This window comes from Corylus avellana, chromosome ca11 (assembly GCF_901000735.1).
Source record: "Corylus avellana chromosome ca11, CavTom2PMs-1.0".
NCBI classification, from domain to species: domain Eukaryota; kingdom Viridiplantae; phylum Streptophyta; class Magnoliopsida; order Fagales; family Betulaceae; genus Corylus; species Corylus avellana.
In genome coordinates this window covers 7998827-8014865 of record NC_081551.1, presented here as the reverse complement: position 1 = coordinate 8014865, position 16039 = coordinate 7998827, and the positions used below count along the sequence as shown (strand labels likewise).

Genomic DNA, 16039 nt, shown 5'->3' with positions numbered 1-16039 from the left:
AAACCCAGCGATTTCTCTCGCACCCAGCCCCCCTGCACTTTGTTTGCAGAATTTTGCCCCCTAACACGCGTCCAGCCCAAAGAATCAGGTCCCCGCACAATGCGTGGACCTGGTCAGCTGTGTTCTTCGGCTATATTAGACGATTTGCCCCCCAATAATCCAAAGCACCCATTTAGAAACTCATCTGCCCGTGAAGCCAGGCGCCAATCTCGGTGGACAAGAGCTCTAGCCACGGCTCCACGCACACGCTCACAGACGAAGGTATTGCATGTCCAGCTGTTTGTTATGGTTTTGTTTAGGGTTATTTTGTTAGTTTCGTTGTGCTTATATTGTGTAGCATTTTATTTTTTGGGTTTTCTTAATTTGGATTATTGGGGTTTTCTTATATTGTGTAGCATTTTACAAGTATCTAATTAAGGTTGCATTAGTTTAGGACTAAAAAGAGTAGTAGTACTGAAATGTCTTTAATAGGGGATTGAGTAATAGTCGTAGTACAGACAATGGCGATAATCAGTTTAGGACTAAAAAAGATTTTTGTAGGGGGTTTGTCAGCTAGTCTAACTGAGGACGAGTTTAAGAATTACTTTAAGAGGTTTGGTAGGGTAACAGATGTAGTGGTCATGCATGACAGCACAATTCATCGGCCTAGGGGCTTTGGCTTTATCACCTTTGATTCGGATGAATCCGTGGAGAATGTTATGCAGAGAGCATTCATTAGCTTTTCAAAATGCATCCTCTCTTCTTGTGCTTGAGTATTATCAAGTTTGAATATGTTTCAAGTTCATTATAAAGATTGTGCATGAAAAACTGCATGCTTTCTGCATTTGCAATGCGTTGTTAAAATTAGAAGGGGACTTTTTCCATGGGATTTCCTCTCTATTGATCAGTGTCGAAGCTAGGAAGGGATTTGGGAGGGTGGCAGCTTTAGGAAACTACCAAAAACCCCATAGATTTTTACAAGTATCTAGTGTCTTAATTTAAGGTTGCATTTGGATGTGAGGATTTAAAATCAAGGGGTTTGAGTAGCAAATTTTAGTATAAACTGTTTGATACGAATTTTGACAGTACATGATTGTTCTGAGTTGGAGAAAAAAGTGAGTTTTGTTTCCACAAATCGTTTGTGTTATGAGTTTGAAATAACATCTTACACCTGGTTATTTCAAATTTGTCCTTTACATACTTCATTCAAGCCATTTGAATCAAAAAAATTGAAATCCAAATCATTGTCTTGAAATGCTTCTATTCAAATGAACCATAAATGAAATATTGGTATTTGCTACAAATATGTGGTACTCTGTTTATGATTTTTGCAGTCACCATATTTGCTCGCATTCTTTATCCACACATTGTCTGTTAACATTATAGCTTTATCATGCACCAATTGATTAAACCATTCCTGTTAGGTTATGGTATCAAGTTCAAATAAATGAGGGAAGAAATTTTTTCTTTACTTTTGAAATGCAAATGGTCTTTGGATCAAATGGCATTTCCTCTGTCCATAAATGATGGCGAAGGGTAAAGTCATAGGTTTAATCAATCTTGGGTGTTTGTATTTCCCTGCTTGTGTTTTCCTTCTTTCTATTTTTGTACAGTGGAGCATAGACATATTTTAACTTGTTTTTTGAGAGTTGAATAAAACTGCAAATTGATAAGGTTAAAAATTGGCCAAGGGGTATTGGCATTCATATGGTTTTGCTAGTTCACCTTATTGGCCATGAAAAAATTTTAAACAATTATGCTAAATATGTGTATATGTGTGTTGTGTTTGGTAGTAGGGTATTTCATCAATTATGCTTAATATGCCACCACTTTCTGCTTAGTTGGCATTAATGTTGGCCTTGTTTAATTTTCAGTTCGGCGGGTATAACTTGCGTCACCGACAATCCAACAACTTCAAGGTACGTTTCTTATTTTATATCAAAGCTTCATTCATTTCCAAATTGTTTGTGCCTAACCTATTTTACTTCTTATTGTAAATATGTCATATCACACTTAACGTACTCGTATATATTAGTTCGAGTGTCTACGTAAAAGCTTAGTTTTGTGCTGACTATGGTTGGTATATAAGTATCATACATGATTTACGCACGTTCGTTTGTTGTTTTATATACTTATGCGTAGATGTCGTTCTTTACCACCCCCCGTAAGTCCCCTCGAAAGCATGGGATGCAAACCCCGTCCCCATCCCCACCGGAAGTGGCCATCCCACTGGCAAATGTGAAATGGGAAGAAAAGCACGACAATATCTTGGTGACTATCCTCTGTAACTGCCAAGATGACGGAGTTCGCCATCCCTTTGGGAAGCATATTCCGAACATCACGAAAAAATTAAACAGGCGGTTGGATGATGGCACCGCCTACACTCAAAAACAGGTGACCGACCATATTAAGCATCTTAGGGAGCTTTGGGTGCGCTTCTCGGACTTTGTCCGAGATAAGGCCGGCACGGGCTGTGGGTGGGATGATGATTTTGGGACTGTCACGGGAACTCCGGAACAATGGGAACACATTCGACTGGTACGCCACTAATATTAAGTTTAATATTTCCTTAATTATGCGAATTTCCGTACTTACTGACATTTTGTGTTTTATCTTGTGTTTTTTCGTTTGTTTGCTCTTCCTTCTCAGACATCGAACCTCAAGAAGTACTACAGATTCCGAAATGGCCCCCCGGCGAACTTCAAGTCCCTATGCTACATCTTTGAGGGCTCAACATCCACTGGAAAGTTGCGGTATGCCAGCACACAATCACCCCCGGGCAGTGATTGTGAAGAGAATGACATCGATCTCAACAACCCCGCGGCGATCATAGACCTGACGGAGCCCCAATGTGCACCATCTCACAAGGCAAAAGGAAAAGGGAAAGGGAAGTTGAAGAGGGAAGGTTCACACTTGCAGGGATCGAACTCTAGCAAGCGTTCATCCAGGGGTGAGCAAATTTTCTCTGAGTTGCGAAGCGAGTATGATCTCTTGCGATCCGACTATTTACAGAGGTGCAAGCTTAGCGATGGCACTTCACCCGGTGATTGTGGTTCTTATAAGCCCCCTCCCAACCAGTACCCTGAGGAAGCCATCATGGATCGTATCAACTTGTTGGCAGCTGAAATGTCATTGCCCACAAAAAAATATGTCAAAGCATGCGACAAGGTTGGCGATCTGACTAGGGCAAGGATACTGTTGAAAATGAATGACGACGGTCTACGTCAGTGGCTAAACGATATTGATCCAGACAAAGACAATTGAAGCTGATGTTTTATGTTAATATTTTATGTTGTATTTTGTGTGTTTCCATTAACTAATTTCCATTTTGTAGGGATTAAGTTTGTTTGACTGGAATATTAGAGACTCCTAAGTTATGCTATAGTATGGATGCTTATTATGTAGTAGGATAACAATTTATGGTAATTAATGATTAATGTTATTAACCCTGTTTTACTTTCCAATCTTAATTATCCGGTCGCATGTTATTAATATAGACTAAATATAGCTTGACGACGTTTACGCATGTTATGACTAGAATGTGACGTTATTCATCTGACCAAATGTAGGCCTGTTGACATGTACGCAGCCGGCTCGTCTAATGGTAACATTGGTAATGGACGTCATTGGACGGACAGTATCGACGAATTTCCCGACTCAGATGCATCCGACACAGACGACGAGGATGAGCGTAATTTTGAGGGAATACGATTCGAGCTAGAGAATTTGCTGGTGCGCATGGCAATGATCGTGGAAGAATGTTACCATCATTTTATGCACCCGAGCGTAAGGGTTTGCATTCCACAGCGGACTTCCAAGCTGACTGGCGCAATGTGGGTACACTGGGTGCTTACCAATCCGAACCCAACTACATGCTATGAGCAATTTCGTATGTTGCCCAAAACTTTCTTAAAATTGTGCAACACACTGAAACACAACGGTTTTTTACAAAGCAGCCGGTATGTAAAGATCACAGAACAAGTTGCGGCATTTTGCCTAGTGATGGCACAGTGCCACACGCAGCGGACGGTAGCGGATAGGCTACAGCGCTCATTGCACACGGTAAGCGTTTACGTTAATCGGACAGCTAAAGCGCTGTGCAGGCTTGGAAAAAATATTATACGTCCAGCTGCGATGGAGTTGCCTCACCCATACGTTGCACACAATGGCCGCTACTATCCATGGTTCGCGGTACGCCATAGCATATCATATCGCATTACTTCACAAACACCAATGTCATGTATCTATTGTCTTTTGTGTCATATATCATTTTATGCACGCTTTCGGTAATACTGTTGTTAACAGAAATGCATTGGAGCGATTGACGGAACTCATGTTAAAGCGTGCGTTCAAGGTGAGAACATAGTGCCCTACAGAAGCAGGAAGTCCACAATAACACAGAATGTCATGTGCGTCGTTGACTTCGACCTTTGTTTCACATACGTTTATGCTGGATGGGAGGGCAGCACTCATGACTCGCGGATTTTCCAGGAGTGCATCGAGGATCCCACCGCTCTTTTCCCCATGCCGGTCGAAGGTACTGTACAGAGACATGGCTTTGTGTCAGGTTCTATTGATTTGTAATACGTTTACAATTCCTTTGCTATGTTTGAACCCTATGTGATATAATGTTGTACCTTATTATGTTCAGATTACTTCTACTTGGTTGACTCGGCCTATGGATGCTACAAGGGATTTTTACCCCCGCATCGCAATGAGCGATACCATTTGGAAGATTTCCGCCGCGCTCGACGTCGTCCGAAGAATGCAGTAGAATTGTTTAATTATAGGCATTCCTCATTACGATCAGCTGTGGAAAGAACGTTTGGAGTTTGGAAAGCCCGATTCCCTATCTTCGACAATATGCATCCATACCCGATTGAGAACCAACGACTATTTGTGGTCGCATGCTGCGCCGTACACAACTTCATTCGCAAAGACTGCGGTGCTGATGATCCACTGTTTTGTGCTGCCCTAATGACGCATTATGGGCAACATTGGATCGACGTCGCGCAATTGCCTACCATGACACCTGTTCCATACGTCGCGCATGGAGCGCCACCAAACCGAACCCGCGAAAGCAAGGAAATGATGATTATAGTCCGAGAGGCAATGACCTCTCACATGTGGGAAACTGCGAATGAAGAGTAATTAATGTTATTTTGTATGGCGTCTTCGTTGTTAACAAAGAAAAATACAAGTAATGTAAAAATTGCCATTTATAAAATTGTTGAAGGTTAGGACTGTCTAATCGGAATCTTAACCGATCTCGTTTATTTAATCTTAATTGATAACCATAGGATCATATGTATACCTCTGCATCTAACTTATAGTTCTTATACTTATATTTAAAAATTAATAGTTTATTAATTAAATAGTGAATTATAAATAATCTAAATTAATATTAAAAAAGTATTTTATGTTAATATTGGAATTACTCTGGAAAAAAAGAGTATCTGTCGAAGCTCTGCACAAATAAGGTCGCTACGTTGTATATCAAGAATAAGCGGATATAAATTACAATGATTGCTTAAAAGGAGTAGCACAATTAATACAAACCAGCAAAAAATATATAATACATCGGTTAAGTATACCCTAAACTTTAGTAATACATAGTTCATTTTAACATCAACTTGCTACCACTAGATGCATTGTAACCGCTAACATAAAGGAACACTAGCAAGACAAGCAAAGCTAACACTGCTTGATACGTCATTTGTCTAAACTGGAACTTCACCGCTCTAGACTGGTTATTCGATACCAGAGATTTCCACATCTCATCCCTAGACTGAAACATGGCTTCTAGGTGTGTTCTATACTGTGCTTGTTCGGCAGCCAACAATTTTTCAAGTCTATCAATTTCTGCCCGGGTTTGCTCTTCTATATCCTTCAAGCGTTGCATGATTCTTTTTTCGTAAGCCGTCATCTCGTTGTCAGCCCAAAGAAAGAAGCCACAATCACCAACTTGCTATAACATACAAAATTTGAAAAAGTCAATAATATACCCTAAGCCAAATAAAACTGGTCAAACAATGCAAACATGGAAAGTATGTCATCATTCAATACCTTATACTTTTCGCACCCATACCACTTTCTGCTGTAGTTATCATTTGTCCAGGAATACCTTACGAACGCTACAGCTCCACAGCGACATGATGGACGGCCACTCGATGCATCACTATTTGCAGACATACTCAACCCTGTCATATTGTGAAGAAAACAAAGATGTAACAACAGAAAAAGATCTGGTGACCTTAAACCAAAGAACTTGGATGCTCAACAACCTCTTAATTGTAAACAGTAAGTCAGAAACAAATTCCACCCCAACCTAACACCTTCCACAAACCAAAGAACTTGGATCGTTGCAAAAGTTATGGAAGTTAAAGGGATTAAGCAAAGTTTCTTCTAGAAAATATATAGATTGACCCGCTTGTCAAAAAATTCGATGGTGATTTTTACTGCTAATTAAATCAAGAAATGAGTACTTAGAGAATCTAAAATCAATAGTAATTTTCACTACCACAACAAAGAATCAACACTTAAAAGTATATGTATCATTTATGATACAAAGTGAATTGATCATCGTCCAGGGTGGGATTCTTATCAACATAGGAACAGTGAAAGAAAAAAAGAATCACAATCGGTGCTAGGTATAGAGAACATATATACATATTCTGATCCCACTCTACACACTGAAATCCCTCAGCTTTTTACTCTTTTAACAAAGTAGTATACGTGACCACACATTTACAAAAAGAGAATGAGAGAGAGAGAGAGAATGAATCACTAAGTCTAGGCTCAATGTCATTAATTAACTTCCAGGTTTTAAAACAAGTTCCATCTTCATTAACATAATATTCTCAATTCAACTACGATCTACTTTTAATATAATCTCCATGAAGTTTAAACTTCAAATTATAGACCTCATATTCATGTTTGAGCCACCAACTTTTAGAGCCAGTAATCAGAGCAATGATACCCCAAATGGGCATAACCATATAACCATTTGCATTCTGCAATTAATCTCAAATCACCCATAATCAAAATCAATTGAAGATACAAAACCTGTTTTAAGACCTCAATTCCATAGTAGCACACACATTAGGGTTAATACAAGATCAATGAGATTCCATAGTCTATGGCATACGTTGCAATGAGACATTGGAAAAACGTATAAAAACACAGACACATAATGGTTATACAATATCAATGAGATTGCATAGTCTATGTCATACGTTGCAATGAGGCATAGGTAAAACATTAAAAAAACAAAAACAAAAAAAGCCATGCAGAAGACATGAAAAAGGAAAACAAAAAACCAGACACATACCCGCCTTTGGACAACCACGTGTTGATAGAATGAGGCAATGAACTGCAGGTTGTGTCAGTATGTAAATTTCAGAGAAGAAGCACATAACATTTTTTTTTTGTTAATAAGTAAAGGACCCCAATGAAGAAGTGCATCTATGCTCCATTTTATTTCTGATGCATGACTTGTAAAGTGAAGAAGCACAGAACTTTACAAGGCACGTATCTGAAATAAAATCAACCGTAGATGCACTTAATTCCATGAAGCTTGGGAGGCATCAAGAGAATTATGTTGAATATGTATTTTGCAGGAGGTTGACCCAAAACTAATTCCATTGTGGAATATATCAAAAGGGGATCCATTCAACAACAAAAAATATATATCAAAAGGGGAACCATCGTTAGCACATTGACCCCAAGATAAAAATTGTATTGTTGTGTTGATATATTCTTCCTCAAGTTCCTATAATGTTGTATTATGCAGAGACAGGGCCACAGTTGTAATATAAATTCCTCTCATGTGCACATTGAGTTGGGGTGGCAGATCGATACCCTCCCTCCACTCACATGTTGACTGGTGATTTTTAGCAGTTTATATATTCAGATGAATGGCAGCAGATCCATACCCTGCCTCAAGTCACACGTTAACCGGTATATTTTACTTTTTAGATGGCCACATGAATTAGACTGGTGGAGCAAAACATGATAAAAAGTTGTTCATATATCTACTTAGATTAGGTTGAATCCCAAACCATTTTCCCCATAAAGGACATTCAGGAATCATAGACTAAACCTTTTACCAGAATGTCATCTTAAATCCAACATAGATTCATTAAGCAATTACCCAAAATCGCAAGTAAACCCACACAAAATTGAACCGAAAATCAACAACTACAAATCATATCATAAACCAATCACAAGAAGTTGAACCCAAAATTAACAAAAAACAACACATCTGACATTTCCAAACAAAACCCTCACCCAATGGGTCTAACCCCGTTAAACTACGATGGCAACCCAAAAAAATAAGCCCTAAAATGTTTGAACACTCACAACACACCCCACATCCACTGAAACGCCAGAAAATGTGACGGAAATTCTGAGGAAAAACCAACCAAACCGAAAGGAATTCGCTACCAGAACAACACAGGGGGAGAAAAATAAATGGAAATTGAAGCTCTTACCTTGTGGACGCGCGATTTTCCCTCTGCTCGAAACAGAGCACACGTTGAAGCCACGGTGAAACGTTCACAACCGAGGCTGTACTTTCGGGAGCGGTGGGTGGTGAAACGGCAGCCGGTATTTTGGGAGGGGGATGGGTGATTCACCCGTTCAGGAGAAGCCAACGAGCTGGAGCGTGGGCTGAAGGACTTGGGAGATGCGGAAGCTTCAACGAGACGCACCTTTCGACTGGTTTTGGGAGAAACAACGCAGCAAGCGTGTAAAAAAATATTCAGGGGCAAAACTGTCATTGTCTTTTCAGATACTGCCAAGCACAGTGTCGAGGCCTCTCCCGAAGCCGTTGCCAAACGCTACCTTAAACATTCTACTTTTTGGGGGTAACTTCACTTTATACTTTTAAATTACTACGTGATTTGAGAAACCTCTCTCAAACTTCAAAATCTCTCAATTTGGACCCCTAAACTTTCAATTTCAGTAAATTTGAACCCCTCCGTCAGATTTAGCTGTAAACTTACCTGATTTACCCTTGAAAAGACTAAAATATGTCTGATTTTTTTTTTTTTCTAACTTTATTTTTTAAAAATTTTTTATTTGGAATTAAAGGTAAATTTAGAATTTTATAAAAAATTCAAGGGTATAAACATCATTGTCTCACATTTAATGTTTTAAATCTGATGTAGCAGTTCAAATTGATTGCAATTGAAAATTCAGAAGAACCAAACTGAGAGGTTTTAAAGTTTGGAGGGCTTCTCAAATTACGTAATAATTTAGGAATCTAAAATGAAGATACACATACTTTTTATATCACATCAATCATCTTTTATTACTATTTAAATGAAAAACAAAATTCAAAATCTTATATCACGAAAATCACTTTCTACTACAATAAAAAAGGCCCAAAGCCTTTTCCAAACAAGGCCTTTGGACATGAGTTCGTTTGGCAATAGATTTTCCAAAGTCCAATTTTTGTTCAACTCTATAATATTTTTAGGGGAAATACAGTTTACCCCTCTGAAGTATCCACGTATTTACAATTTTATCTAAGACAAATTGCATTTTGGATCTAATTATGCATTTTGGATTGCACTGGAAATGAATCGATTAATCTAAGACAAACTCTAATTAACATATCATAAATGCAATTTTATCAAATCAATTAATTAACATATTATCAAATAATCATCTAATAATAATTTAATTGCATATCAATTATATATGAATCCATTAGTCTAAGACAAATTCTAATTAACATATCATAAATGCAATTTTGTCAAATTAATTAATTAACATATTATCAAATAATCATTGCAAAAGTCTAAATACCATCGTTAAACTATTACCCAATTGACAAAATCTTCCAAACTTTCAATTGTGACAATATCCCTCCTCTAAATTACTAAAACATTGTCAATCTCCCCCCCTAAGACTAGCAAGAAGATAAAAATGCATGCCCCTATAGATTTCTCAATAAGACAAAAATACTCCTATAAATTCGAAAAAAAATTAATTAATTTTATTTTTTTTAAAATTTAATTTAATAAAACAAATTTCTTTTTAAAAAAATATTTTAATGAAAATTTTGAATTTTTTTTTTAAACAGAAATTTTTATTGGGAAAAATGATTTTTTTATAATTATCTTTTAAAAAAGAAAAAATTTTATGTTTTTTAAACGAAATTTTTTATTTTTTGGAAATGAAAAAATTTTAGTTTTTTTTTTTAAAAAAAATTTTATGAAAAAAAATTAAAAAAATTAAAAAAAAAACATTTTCAATTTTATTTAAAAAATCGAATTTTTTTTAAAATTTTTTTCCTTATAAAAGGATTTTTTTTTTTGTTTTAATTTTAAATGATACATATATATATATATATATATTAGTTTTAGGTTTTTTCTAAAAGTTTTAGTATTTTTTGTGTTTATTTTGTTAAGAGTAGTTTCGTCATTAGGAGGACATTGACAATGTTTTAATAGTTTAGAAGGACATTGTCAATTTGGTACGGTAATTTGAGGGAAGTATGCGAACTTTACTCTCATCTAATAATAATTTAATTGCATATCAATTATATATGAATGAATTGAATAAATTGTATATATATATATATTCAATGAGAGAGAGGAGAGAGAGAGTTCTAGAGATGCGCCGGAGAGAGGGAGAGAGGTGCACTGGATTGGAGGAGCAGCACCGCGGGAGGTGAGAGAGCTGCCGGGGTGACGGAGATTTCACGAGTGAGAAAGAGAGAGAGAGGGAGAGAGGGAGAGAGGGAGTTGATCAGCGTGAGAGGGACAGCTGAGTGATCGTGAGAGAGAGCTGATAGAGAGTGAGCTTAGTGATGAGATCAAGAGGGGCTTAGGCATCAAGGGAGTGGGGACGTGCACGATAGGGGATGTGCCCTGTTGCGATGTCCCAATTATATAATTAAGTGCATTGCTACAGTAAAAAGACCTCTCTTTCTTTAAGGAATCGTTTTACTATTAAAATATCCTTAGTGGGCCGTTTTATTGAAAAGACCCTATCAAAAAATGTTCATAAACCATTTTTTTTTTTTTTTTGTAGGGAGGTTTGCAGATAGATGATGCTATAGTGAGTCCTGGCCCAGTGGACCAGAATCAAAGCACTCCTGGTATATGCAGCAAAAACACTCACAGACAACTTACGACCCATGGTATTTGTTCAAAGTTAATGGACATGACAAGAGTTTATTAGTTGGCGTTCATGAGTCAAAAAGTTCAAAGTCAACGTTAATAGAAGAGCAAAAAGTCCTAGCCAACGGCAATATAGATGGTGCAGGAGATGCCCATGTAATAAACGAAACAATGTCCCAGTCAACAGCAAAAGTCCAAATACATCATCGCAACTGGCTGCAGGTTTATCTGCAAAAGCGCAAGGATTATTAATAAACAATTCCGCCACTTGAATAAATAAACAATGTACAACATGTTGTGTGTGCCGTTGATTTCATACTAACTCCTGCATTAGAACCCATCGGAAATACCATCAGTTTCTATTCTTTTTTTAAATACCATCCATCTCTTCCTTCCTTGAAATCCATTTCTTCTTCTTCTTCTTCAATTATTTCATCCTCTTAATATATGGAATTGGAGCAACCCATTTTGGATTTCGAGCAACTCGTGTTGAGAGAGGCTGTTTCTGTTTCTGCTAAAAAAGTTAACCAAAACCACAGCAAAGCAAGTGCTAAGACCACCAATGCATATAGACCAAACACTTCTCAACCTTCCGACCACCGTTGCCGTCGCTCCGAATCCTCCAGGGCACTGGAAATGGGTGTGCCATGGAACTACTCCCCGGAGGAAAAACTATCTTGGGTACGTTCTCAAATCATTGGTGGCGAAGCAGAAATCGATTCTCCTTCCGGGAAAAGAAGACTCACCTATGCTGATCACACCGCCACCGGCCGGTCTCTTCTGTATATTGAAAATTTCATCACCCACAACGTTCTTCCCTTTTATGGTACGTAATCTATCAATCATGTTCTTTACAATCTTGAGTGGCCAATCAAATCAAATTCATTTGACTGAAAAAAATAATCAAATCTGTACTTCTCTACTACTTTATTTCATCGGTGAACAAAAATATTCTTCCACTATAACTATCTGGATATTCAGTTGAACCGGAGATGAATTCATTTTATTCATGTCAAAGAAAATGTTTGCATGATTTTATTTTGTTTTGTTGTTTTATATTAATTAATCAAATATTTTTCAACATATATAGGGAATACTCACACGTGTGACAGCTACGTGGGGGACCGGACAACAAAGTTGGTGCGTGAAGCATCCAACTACATCAAGAAATGCTTGGGTGGTGGAAATGATGATTCCCTCTTGTTCTGCGGCTCCGGCTCCACCGGAGCCATTAAAAAGCTTCAAGAAATAATCGGCGTTGCCGTGACACCAATCTTGAGGGAGAGGGTACTCAAATGCCTCACTAAGGAGGAAAGGTGGGTGGTTTTTGTTGGGCCTTACGAGCACCACTCGAACCTTCTTTCATGGCGGAATAGCTTGGCTCAAGTGGTAGAGATTGGTTTGGATGATGATGGTTTGATTGACATGGAGGCTCTACGGCTACAACTTGAATCGTATAAACATGCCAACAGGCCTATTTTGGGTTCTTTTTCGGCTTGTAGCAATGTGACTGGAATTTATTCGGATACACGAGCAATTGCTAGACTTCTTCACCAATATGGAGGCGTTGCATGCTTTGATTTTGCAGCAAGGTACGAAACTTCATTTTAAATACTTGAATTGCTGCGCGTTTTGAGAAGACTCCTCTGTTAGTTTTTAAACGTTAAAAGGGAAACAATGACCATTATACCCCAAACTTTTTTATAAAATTCTAAATTTACCCTTAATTTCAAATTAAAAATTAAAAAATAAAATTATTATAAAAAAAAATAAAAAAAAATAAAATTCACAAGATGACCCATGGTTGGGCCCACTTTGTGACCATTTAAAAAAAAAAATTGAAAAAAAAAGGAAAATTGAGGGGTAATTTTGTCTTTTTAGGGGCTTTAACGGCAAAATTGACGAAGGGTAAATTGCATCATATTGAAAATTCAAGGGGTGAAATTGAGAGTTTTTGAAATTTATGGGGGTCTTCTCAAAACGCGCAGTAATTCAGAGGTCCTTTGTTAAGTTTCCCTTAAAAGATATGTTCTCATTTATTTTTAAGTTTATGTTTGTTATTTTCTTGGCCTGAAATATTAATGTGTTTCATTAGCGGTCCATACGTGGAGATTGACATGAGGTCCGGGGAGATGGACGGCTACGATGCCATTTTCCTTAGCCCACATAAGTTTCTTGGTGGCCCCGGATCGCCGGGCATTCTTCTGATGAGCAATGCCCTTTATCTCCTAAAATCTTCTCCACCATCGACTTGTGGAGGTGGAACTGTTAATTATGTCAACGGCTTTAGTGAAAAGGTAATAATTGGGCCTTGAGTCTTAATCCTCACTCTTATTTGGATAATTTTGTTGATTTTCTCATTTTTTTGGATCAAATGAATTAATGTGGATTGCAGCACACGGTATATAAAGAGGAAATTGAAGAAAGGGAAAATGCTGGGACTCCTCAAATAATCCAGACAATTAGAGCATCATTGGCCTTCAGGGTAAAGGAATATATTGGCTACCAAGTGATTGAAAATAAGGAGCAAGCCTACATACACAGAGCACTTCAGAGGCTTCTCCCAAACAAGAACATTTGGATTTTAGGAAATACAACCACCAAACGACAAGCCATATTGTCTTTCCTCATTTATAGTACAACCAATTCCACCTTGGGTGGCCTCAAAAACAATAGCAGAGAGATAAGGGATGTGCTTAACATGTGGGGAGAGAGTGGGAACAAGAGAGATAAGCCTCTTCATGGACCATTGGTTGCATCACTCTTGAACGACTTGTTTGGCATCCAGGCTCGAGGTGGGTGCGCTTGTGCTGGACCCTATGGCCACGTCTTGCTTGGTGTCGATGACACCTATTTACTTGCCTTCAGCGATGCTGTTGCAAAGGTAAAATACTCGCTTAATTCTTGCTTTGAAGCTTTGAAAACTATCACCCAATTAAGATTTTCTTCACCTTTTTTTTTATAGGGGTATGTTGGAACAAAACCAGGATGGGCTAGAATCAGCTTTCCCTACTACATGTCTGAGGAGGAGTTTGAGTTTATTTTAGATGCATTGGAGTTTTTAGCTATTTATGGGCAACGGTTCATTCCTTTGTACCACTACAATTTTGAAACAGGCGCCTGGACTTTTAAGAAGAAGGCACTTCAGGAGCTTCTCAACAAGGAAAACATCTTGGAAGATTACAATTCTAAGGCGTGTGGCGACGAAAAGAGAAAGATGAGTAAATATAGAGGTTATTTAGAAGCTGCAAAGTACATTGCCAGTCTGCTTCCCAAGTTCCCTTCTCAGCGTAGACTTCCGGAGCAGATTGATCCCAACCTTTTCCATTTCAGAATCTAATTAATTACTTCCAATTTATTGTTTCTTTTTGTGGTCTTGTTTAAATTATACTCTAAATAATATGGTGCTAATCTTTTCTTTATGATACTACTTTTTTAATTCTTTTTTTGTTCTTGGTAGATGAGAGAGAAGGAAAATAAATATATAATAAGATTAAAAAACTAAAACTTTCATTTTTTGGCACTTACAGTATTTGGAGAACCTTGTTAATCAAAGTTAAATTTAAAATAGATTAAAGAGCTTGTTAAAGAGTAGTGATAATTATAACACCAGCGTGAGTGAACAGTCACTCACGATGGTGTATTTTATAATATTATTTTCATAATATTATGTTCAAATTTTTTTTAATAATATAATAATATTATAATACACCAGCGTGAGTGACTGTTCACTCACGCTGGTATTATAATTATCACTACTCCTTGTTAAATGACTTTTTTTGTGAGTTTTTTTCAAATTTTTAAAGAAAAATCATATATAAAGAGCTCAATTGGAATGCTCTAACACCAAAATTTACATAAAGAGATTAGAAAGATAAAAGAAAAATACAAAGAAGCGACTACTTAAATACTAGTTGCTGAAATAGATGTTTTCCTTTGATATCTCATCTATAAACTTGTTCGCTTCAAACTCATCAGCCAAAATATTGAAATTCTTGTTCCCCCTTTTAAAACTCTCTCACAGCTCACAGGATCGTAGAGTTATAACCATAGTGAACAACGGTGGACTCCAGCTCGAATCCTTGAGGATGAATCAAACTTCAAGCCTTCTCTCAGGTCTGGCATACCCTCGTTGAATAACAAAAAACACCAGCCAAACACTGCCCATCAACAGTAAAGACAAAATTATAAGCTCAGAAATCGTAGGGTACGTTTGCTACACGGAATGGCTATTCCATAGAAAATTGAATATTTATATTCCACCTTGCATTCTTAATAAAAGCTTCTCTGTTTTTTGCCTAACGGAATAGACATTCTGCGTACCAAACGTACCCTTAGTATACAAAAGCTTGTCATTAGCTTAAACTAGAGATACCAATAAGGGGTTAAAAAATAAGAATTAAAGGAAAAGAAAGGATGAGGAAACGCAGTCCCAACTACCTCAAATTATAACATACTCTCCCAATTGGAGTGATGTAGGCTGGTCACCCCCTGATCACAGCAGAACCTGGGAACCTATGCTATAGCCTTTGAAATCACCAACTGACCCTATCCAAAGCAAGCAATAAATCCAAGGCATAGTTATATTCCAACATATTTAAAAATCTTAAAGCATTGTGCAACAACTGCTTTCAATTTGAAAGAAACTCCCGTTTTTTTTTTTTGTTCAAAAAAGTGTTTTTTATTTTTGAATTAAAAAAAAAGTTTTGGTTATTGGGGTTGAAAACTGGTTTGGTATATATTCTAAAAGTGTAGGCGTGTAATGGTGAAAAACCATTGTGGGCATATAGGGCCAATATGATACAAGAGCCATTTGTACTTTACCCTATTATGATAGTAATACCTCCAATAAAAAATTGAAATAATTGGTAAAAAGGAAATAAATACAAGAGGAAAAAAATAAAAGAATATTGAATAAAATATTAAAA

At 37.2% G+C, this 16039-nt stretch overlaps 3 protein-coding genes and 1 long non-coding RNA gene across 4 annotated transcripts; 2 read left to right on the top strand and 2 right to left on the bottom strand.

Moving 5' to 3' along the window:
- The first annotated feature begins 3558 nt into the window (after positions 1 to 3558).
- On the top strand, positions 3559 to 5130 carry LOC132165004 (uncharacterized). The gene is made up of 3 exons (XM_059575518.1): positions 3559 to 4170; positions 4285 to 4516; positions 4631 to 5130. The coding sequence occupies exons 1-3, from the start codon at positions 3559 to 3561 to the stop codon at positions 5128 to 5130; spliced, it is 1344 nt and encodes a 447-aa protein (XP_059431501.1).
- Positions 5131 to 5596: 466 nt separating this feature from the next.
- On the bottom strand, positions 5597 to 8479 carry LOC132165002 (uncharacterized). Its single transcript, XM_059575517.1, has 3 exons — positions 8472 to 8479; positions 6046 to 6179; positions 5597 to 5947 (listed from the first exon to the last, which is right to left on the bottom strand). Exons 2-3 carry the CDS (start codon positions 6169 to 6171, stop codon positions 5597 to 5599), a joined length of 477 nt encoding a protein of 158 aa, XP_059431500.1. The 5' UTR covers positions 6172 to 6179; positions 8472 to 8479.
- Positions 8480 to 11558: 3079 nt separating this feature from the next.
- Positions 11559 to 14451, top strand: LOC132165001 (uncharacterized). The gene is made up of 5 exons (XM_059575516.1): positions 11559 to 11937; positions 12202 to 12703; positions 13207 to 13408; positions 13507 to 13995; positions 14077 to 14451. Exons 1-5 carry the CDS (start codon positions 11559 to 11561, stop codon positions 14449 to 14451), a joined length of 1947 nt encoding a protein of 648 aa, XP_059431499.1.
- A 474-nt stretch (positions 14452 to 14925) lies between these two features.
- Positions 14926 to 15984, bottom strand: LOC132166630 (uncharacterized). Its single transcript, XR_009438586.1, has 2 exons — positions 15552 to 15984; positions 14926 to 15271 (listed from the first exon to the last, which is right to left on the bottom strand). It is a non-coding gene; the product is annotated as an uncharacterized LOC132166630 (long non-coding RNA).
- Positions 15985 to 16039: the final 55 nt, after the last annotated feature.

Excerpts from the sequence above, each read along its gene's own strand:
- LOC132165004 (XM_059575518.1), top strand. The coding sequence starts at position 3,559 with ATGTACGCAGCCGGCTCGTCTAATGGTAACATTGGTAATGGACGTCAT. Across the intron at positions 4,171-4,284 it reads GCTACTATCCATGGTTCGCG|AAATGCATTGGAGCGATTGA; the intron begins GTACGCCATAGC and ends TGTTGTTAACAG. Across the intron at positions 4,517-4,630 it reads TTTCCCCATGCCGGTCGAAG|ATTACTTCTACTTGGTTGAC; the intron begins GTACTGTACAGA and ends TATTATGTTCAG.
- LOC132165002 (XM_059575517.1), bottom strand. The coding sequence starts at position 6,171 with ATGTCTGCAAATAGTGATGCATCGAGTGGCCGTCCATCATGTCGCTGT. Across the intron at positions 5,948-6,045 it reads ATGGGTGCGAAAAGTATAAG|CAAGTTGGTGATTGTGGCTT; the intron begins GTATTGAATGAT and ends TGTATGTTATAG.
- LOC132165001 (XM_059575516.1), top strand. The coding sequence starts at position 11,559 with ATGGAATTGGAGCAACCCATTTTGGATTTCGAGCAACTCGTGTTGAGA. Across the intron at positions 13,409-13,506 it reads TCAACGGCTTTAGTGAAAAG|CACACGGTATATAAAGAGGA; the intron begins GTAATAATTGGG and ends TGTGGATTGCAG. Across the intron at positions 13,996-14,076 it reads TCAGCGATGCTGTTGCAAAG|GGGTATGTTGGAACAAAACC; the intron begins GTAAAATACTCG and ends TTTTTTTTATAG.